At 36.5% G+C, this 8,206-nt stretch overlaps 1 protein-coding gene across 3 annotated transcripts in view; it reads right to left on the bottom strand.

Moving 5' to 3' along the window:
- Window positions 1-6,324: 6,324 nt before the first annotated feature.
- LOC128247685 (chitinase-3-like protein 1) overlaps window positions 6,325-8,206 on the bottom strand; it is a 64,399-nt gene continuing 62,517 nt past the window's right edge. For all 3 annotated transcript variants that reach the window (XM_089350913.1, XM_089350914.1, XM_089350915.1), the window contains exon 9: window positions 6,325-7,615. In XM_089350913.1, the coding sequence (XP_089207039.1) occupies window positions 7,478-7,615 (138 nt within the window). In that variant the 3' untranslated portion in view covers window positions 6,325-7,477. The remainder of the gene's footprint in view (window positions 7,616-8,206) is intronic.

Below are 8,206 nucleotides of genomic sequence, written 5' to 3'. Positions count from 1 at the left end.
TCTCTTATTGTCTTTTATTTGTCTTTTAAAAAGTTTATTAAACAGTGTGTGTGGTGTAGGGGGTGTGTAAGTGTGTGTGTGTGCCAGTGTGTGAATGCGTCCGTCTGTGTATATACGTGAGTTTGTCTGTGCCTGTGTGTAACTACAAGTGTGTGTATTGTTTACATGTGTTGGTGGATTCGTACACTGTGTTTCTTCGCCCTTTCGAAATCATTAAGAACATCAATACGCTATGCAGTCTGTTTTAAACATGTATAACATGACAAGTATATTTACATTTACTTAAACACTTCAATGACAGTTACACGAGGCGAGAAATATAGGTAAATATCATACTTTAAGAACCCATGCAACCAACTAGTCCATCCATCTGCTGTTTAACCTAACCTCTTAGTTTCTGAGTTTATCAATGTTTATATGTCTATGTGTCTGTGTTTGTATATGTGCGTGTAATTATATCTATCTATCTATCTATCTATCTATCTAGCTATCTATCTATCTATCTATCTATCTATCTTTCTTTCTTTCTTTCTTTCTTTCTTTCTTTCAGTCTTTTTATCAATCTATCTATCTAACTAGCTAGCTATCCAGTCTCTCTGTCTGTCTCTGCCTCTTTCTCTGTCTGTTTATCTGCATCTGTTTCTCCGCACAAAGCCAAGACACATGTTATTCGTACGGTTATGTCGTGAAAGTATGCAGTAAGAATATGAGTAATTTACCATTTGCAGTGGTAATGAACCGGGACATAACAGACCTAGATTCTACTGTATGTGACGCAAGAAATCTTCTAAGGAAATTAAAAAGAATATAGCACTACGTACAACATAAGCCTGACACCCAACGCCAGTATAACCCAAGAAAAACAGGTAATGAAGGAGCAGTGTAAGAAGGAAGTTATTAATGCAATCATCTATTTTTCCAACTCACAAAAATAGTTGACTTTGAGTCCTTGTTGATTGTGTTCGTTAAAAAAAGAGGGACAGTAACTAAATACTCTCAAGAAATTACGTTTTGTACTTCGGTTTTTATAATAAAATTAGCGCTTTCATACATAGTGTACTCATCAGATTTCAAATGTGTTTAACTGACAGTCGAATTATTGACAACTTTAGTACTTTATAGAACGCTACAGCCAGCTGAATTTTTAGAATACCTTTTTGACCAATCCACATGCTCTTAAACATCACGGTTTGCCAGGAGTACCGATATATTATCTAACTTGTTTATATTTATCAATCCACATCATTAACTGGTTGTTATATTATCGCTGTTATTTCCGTTAAGAACAGGTTTGAACATTTTAATAAACCATTTTTCTTTTATCTTTCTTCCAGCCCCACTTGTGTCATGTAGTTTGTGGAAAGGAAAAATTAGAAACATGTCTAGATGTTCGCTGAATGGAATTTGACGAACATTAGTGTTCCGGATTTGTTGTCTGTGGACTCGTGAGCATTGCTATAAGGCATTCCCTGTCTCGCCTATATATAATTCCTCGCAATTCGGTCATTTAATGCAGTAGATCAAATTTCTGCTTCTGCCGTTCATATCTGCATTTGCGAAAATCTGTCTATTGTTTGTTCTACCCGTTATGCAAGTATTGACACATTCAACATCTGTTATCATTATACTTGGATACTGTGAGTGCGTTATTCCGTTTTTCATGTTGAATTTTGCCTTTGTTTATAGTTTCTTTTGCTTAAGATAAGTGTTTGATTAGTTATTATGTTTTTTTAATTTTTCACTTTGTTTCATGATTGGCAAATTTTGATGATATTAAATATGTTTTGGTGATGCGGATTGTGTATTACTAGAAATGGTATTGTGTTCCTTTGATGGGTTCGTCTTTTTCGTGTTGCTCTAAGCTGTTCCATCTCTTTTTCTCGTTGTATGCTATTTTCTATAAGTAGGAGAGGGTAATTTTGCTTGAGCGGAAATCTTGAGCGGAATTGCGTGTCGTTCTCCCGCTGGCGCCAGCTATCCTGAGGGAAACTTCGGAGGGAACCAGCTACTAGACGGCTCGATTGGTCTTTCGCCCCTACACCCGGTTCCGACGATCGATTTGCACGTCAGAGGCGCTTCGGACTTCCACCAGAGTTTCCTCTGGCTTCGTCCCGACCGGGCGTGGATCGCCATCTTTCGGGTCCCCGGCCGCCTGCTACACCTAAGTCGGAGCGGGAACGCGCGGGCCCGACCCGGGAACGATGCTTCGAAACGCCGCGTGTTAAAAAAAAGGAAGCGAGCCGCCACCACCGCTGCAACCGACGAGAAGACGACGACGGCGGCTGCGGCAGCGGCCAAACTCCCTTCCCCCGAGCGGCGACGTGTCACGTTCTCGCTTTCGCTGTGCCGTCGGAGTTCGCGAAGTGAAAGGCTCCAACGACTCGCAGTCGACTGGTACTCCTCGCTCCGTGTTTCAAGACGGGTCGGGTAGGTTGCCGATGCTCGTCGCTGACCGGCGGCAGCGGGCGGCTTTTCGGGCGATCCCGCCGACTCCTCCAGCAACCGCTCCTGCAGCACCACGCGAAGACGAGGAGCGAGAAGAAGAAGAAGAAGAAGAAGAAGAAGAAGAAGAAGAAGAAGAAGAAGAAGAAGAAGAAGAAGAAGAAGAAGAAGAAGAAGAAGGAGCAGGCGGGCGGCCGCGTCGCTTTCGCGACTCGCTGCGTCGTGCTTGCTGAGGGTAAGGTGCGTTATGTCAATAAATGGTAATTTGTCTTGTGAATTTGAGTCTAGGGTGTAGATTATTGAGGAAGGTGCTGAATTCTTCCAGATTTTCTAGGGATTTGGTCCAAATTAGGAAACAATCGCTGTTAGTTTTGATGTAACAAACTTATATACAAACATTCCACATGATTTAGGACTTACTGCCATAAAATATTGGGTCGAAAAATATAGAGAAGCGATCCTCAGTAGATTTACTGTAACCTACATACTAGACGCGGTCAGCCTCATCCTCGAAAGCAATACATTCCTTTTCAATGGAAAAAAAAACTACCTCCAAATTCGAGGCACAGCTATGTGGACGCAATTTGCTCCAGTCTTCGTGAACTCAGTATTGGGATACTTGGAACAAAACTTATATGAAAAAAAATTGAAGAGAACAACGGCATGACTTTTAAAAAGCATATAGAGGGCACATGGAGTTGTGGTGGAATCCTGATACCCCCTGTGGGATAGCAAGTGAGCTGTCCTAAAACTTATAAAGGCGCATGCGTACTGACAGTGTGATGTGCAATGAGGTATGTGACGTAGAAATTGTAAGGTACAAAGCGCCGTGTTTTTATTTGCGGAGTTATTGTTAAAATCGTTGTTGAACCTGTTGTGTATTGCTGCTTGTGATTGTTTTTTGTTAAAATTGTTACCTGCTTGAGTGGCCGTTGTTGAAATGTTGTGCTTTCCCCTACGGGGGAAAGAACATTGTTATTGAAACTTGTTGAAACTTTTTGAACTGTATCCTTCATCCTATGGGGGAAGGGATTGAACCTTTGAACTTTTGAGTTCTCCTTTGGGAGAATTTGCTTAAAACATTTCTTGTTTTTCTCTTGATGAGAAGTAATTCTGTGTTTAGGAGAGGACGTCGTTTTAAAAGTACAAGTCGAGGGGAGGAAACCACGCTGTTTGAAGTGTGGGCAGAAGGGCCACTTGCGAGTAGAATGTGGCCCTCCCAACACAGAGGCAACTCCCTCGACAACAAACGAGGAAGAAGGCAAAAAAGAAGAAAGAGAAGAAACCAAATAACTTTGGTGGTGGACTTAACAAATTGTTGAGCACTGTTATCACAGAAGTAAATAAAATCAAGGCACATGTTTGATAAAATTGATTCCTTACTGATTCAACAGTTCTACATTAGGAATGATAAAGATTTTGAATTACTGTTGTTGCATACAGTAGTTTGATGGAGGATAATGGGAAACCGCCAGAAAGTTTCTATCCCCTTTTTAAAACAGTTGTTGAATTCTTGCAAGACTCGAATTCTGTTTTTGTTTTGTTTGTGTTTTTTGCTTTTTGTTTTTGTGATGAACTAAAAAGTATCAAGCAGGAATCACAAAGCTCAATGAAATTAATTTGCCACTGCAAGGAGATGGGGTTAAACTTTTCTAGGTAAAATTAGTCCTCTCCACGTTTCTCTTCAAGTTAAAGTTATTCAAATGTAACATAAGCCGTCGTGAGTTCTTTTAGTTTCAGAGCCTTTCTGATTTGGAAATGGAAAAGCGCATACCAGAAGATAACATTCACGTGTATTGTTCACACTTGTGTTGCTTAAGTATATTGTTCACATACATATGTCTCTGTGCAAATATGAGCTGCACAAAGATATATCTGACAGACTTCAGTATATTTACTTTTGCTTGAAATACCAGTCCGAGTGATTCCTAGATATCTGTAATGAGTAAACAAGAATAGCAGATAAAGAATTGGTTTCACTTTAAAATGATACTGAGCTGAGGCCAAAGTTCAAAAAATCATATGCATTTCTGACTGGTACTCTGCCCTGTGGCACAAAGTCAAGATGTACTTTATTGCTCTCCCAACATCATATTCAGTAGAGTACAGCTGCCCAAATTCTTTCTACGCAAAGTAAAATTAAGCTGAAAATTATTGAACGCGAGGTTATGACTACTTCTTAGTGTTTTTCAGCTTGATGTTGAAAAGCTGATATCCCTGCACAAAGTACACCCATTGCAGTAAAAAAAAGGGAAAGCAACGTAGTGACAAGCGGGATGTAAATTTTCTCTTTCATGTTGTTAAGTTTTATTTGTGAAATACGTTTTGAATTTCCATTAGAATTACATCTATGTTTGTTGTGAGTGGTGGGGAACACTAGGAATGTAGTCCGAAAAAGTTGACGATAAAGGCCCATATATGGCTATTGATATCATAGGCATTGGCTGCTGACAACAAAGACGCATATATGGCTATTGATAATAGAGGCTTTGGCTGTTGGCAACAAAGGACCATATATGGCTAGTGATAACAGAGGCTCTGGCTGCTAACAGCAAAGGCCCATATATTGCTATTTATAACAGAAGCTCTGGCTGTTGGCAACAAAAGTCTATATATGGCTATTGATAACAGAGGCTCTGGCAGTTGAAAATAAAGACCCGTATATGGCTATTTATAATAGCTCTGACTGTTTACAACAAAGGCTTATATATGGCTATTGATAACAGAATTAAGCTTGGTGTTTAACATTTGAGTGTTCAACTAAAGTGAGTGTGTATCGCAGTTTGTGCGTGTGTGTAATGGCTGGTGTTTATATTATTGTCAGCTTAGAGCAATTAATTAGAAAACCATAGTTAATATTCATTGTCACTTCTTTTACTACAAGTTCATATTTTCCCTAATATTTCATTTACTCCTCCTTTATTTTGCAACGATTAAAATAATACCCAAAACAAGCTACCAGATCATTCCATGCGTTATCACGGAAGACCTCGATTTCATTTCAGCTGATCTAAATACAATGGAGCTGATGATACTTTCTCCCCCTTTTAACGATCGAGAACACTTCTGTATAGACACAGAGTAATGAACTCTTATCAAGCTGACATTTTCATTTACTGGAAATCCAAGATAAACAGGAATAATACTATTGAGATTTCGATTAAGAAAAGAACAAATCCGTGATAAACAAGAATAACACTGTATTTATTTTATTTATTTATTTTATTTATTTTTTTATTTTCTATCATTCTGTGAACAATAGCGTCGTGGATATGGGGTTTCCAATATGACAATGACCGGTTCGCTGCGTTTCCCGATGGCAAAAGTGATAATGGATTGTATGTCTATGTAACACGGATTGAAAATATTACTCAATGTGTGTATCTTTTGATATTACATATCCAAATTTTATATATATATATATATATTCCTACAAGACTTCATTTTAGAATTCTCGAAACAGTTCACTAAGTTTTCTGCCTTATACTCCGGTTCTTTGCGAACTTCAAATAGAAACAGAAGTATTATATGCACACAGATACACACACACACATACATTCATAAATATATATACACACGCACGCACATTTACATACATACATATACATACATACATACATACATACATACATACATACACACACACACACACATATATATATATATATATATATATATATATATATATATATTAGTATATATATATATATATATATATATATATATATATATATATATATATATATATATTAGTATATATATATATATATATATATATATATATATATATATATATATATATATATTAGTATATATATATATATATATATATATATATATATATATATATATATATATATATATATAATTTTAAAAGCGTGTAGTAAATAAACACACGAACATATACTAAATACAAGAAAACACAGAGCACACACACACACACACACACACACACACACACACACATATATATATATATATATATATATATATATATATATATATATATATATAAGATGCGCTTCCACATGACTCTCACCTTGCAAAATTCAGTTCCAAAGCATTGTATGCGAGGAAGAAAAAAGCTACACATTCCTATATTATTAAAAGTGGAAATATTCGAATAACTCAGTTGACTACCTTTCTATTTGAGTTGAAATCTTATCAGGGTCACCTTTCCCTTACGCCATTCAGGATCCATAAAATAAATACCAGTCAAGTTTAATAAAGTGAGGCAATAATACCCGCTAAACCTTGCACTTAATTTAGACGTATGTAGTTTTCGTTGGTGCAGAAAGAAAACTATTTTTCCCGCATTACCACGACTCATATACCTTCACAGCACACGTAGATACACTCACAAACGCGCACACACACACACACACACATACCAACACGCGCACGCATTCACAATTCCTAATTCCATAAGCCCAAACAGAGGCGTGCCTTGTTTACTACCCACTCCTAATCAACCGCTAACGACGCAATGAACCAACAGTGGCACCTTCACGTGACAGTAACATCATCAACCGATACGAACACCGCTAGACACCATTGGTTGCATGTCGATAATGGTTCACTAATAAAGCTTTATTAATGTCTCTGATATTCATTCTATTATCCAACCAGAATACATAATAAATATACAGATGTGTACGCAAACATACGCGCACATGCAAACGTTATTTTGAAATATGTATAGCCCTATCTCCTTCATTATCTCCATTACTCTCTCTCTCCCTGTCTCCCCATCTATCTCTCCTTTTCGCTCTCTCTCTTTATCTATCTATCTGCCACTATCTATTTATCTATCTATCTCTGTATTGCGTCCATGTATGCATGCATGTAGATATATATATAACTGTATTATATGTATGTGTATGCGAGCGTAAGTGTATGTGACTGCGTGTACGCGTGTTCATCAGACTGGAGTAACAGAATGAAGAAGAGAGGATTTTGTGTGGTAGAGAGAAAGAAGGGGAAGAGGGAGAGAGAGAGGGAGAGAAAGAGAGAGTATGGGATGGAAAAGAAGTCTTCATTTATCTTTGGACAATAAGGCTGTCTTCACGGCTTGTACAATTGGAAACTTAGTACCATTTATTTTCCCTTTCGGATCACCGAGTGTCAGATTCCATATAGCCACACCAGCTAGTCTATCTTTGAAATATAAAGCCTGAAAAAGAAAGGAAGGAGTAATTAATGAGTGAATAAAAAAACTCTGTGTGTGTGTATATATATATATGTGTGTGTGTGTGTGTGTGTGTGTGTGTGTGTGTGCGTGTGTAATAATGATAATAATAATAATAATATTAGGGATAAAAATCCAAATTTACACGTAAAAACTCAATTAGATTCAATTTATCAAAAATTGAAATTAATTTAAGTTTCACAGAATAAGATATATAAATATATAATTTAGAGAAAAGAACCAAAGTTCACGAACTCATCCATGAAAATCCACAATCACATATAGAAAAATTTAATAAGTAAATACACTAAAAAGAACTATAATAAAATACAAAGCAATAGTCATTAAAATAATAAAACGACTACACGTGTTTCATAACCAAATTTTCAAATAGAAAATAAAATATAATCAAATTGATTAAAATAAATCGATCGAAAATCAATTCTATTCAAAAATATAGCTAATCTTCGGGTTAAAATACAACAATAATAATAATGAAATGAATGTATATATATCAAACAACAATAAATAACAAATGAATTTAAATAGCTTCGTTGAGATAAGTATTGCTTTTAT

The sequence above is a fragment of the Octopus bimaculoides genome, chromosome 4 (assembly GCF_046866305.1).
Source record: "Octopus bimaculoides isolate indiv1 chromosome 4, ASM4686630v1, whole genome shotgun sequence".
In the NCBI taxonomy this organism is placed as follows: domain Eukaryota; kingdom Metazoa; phylum Mollusca; class Cephalopoda; order Octopoda; family Octopodidae; genus Octopus; species Octopus bimaculoides.
Note: the sequence above shows the minus strand (reverse complement) of the source record. Positions and strands in the feature narration are given on the sequence as shown.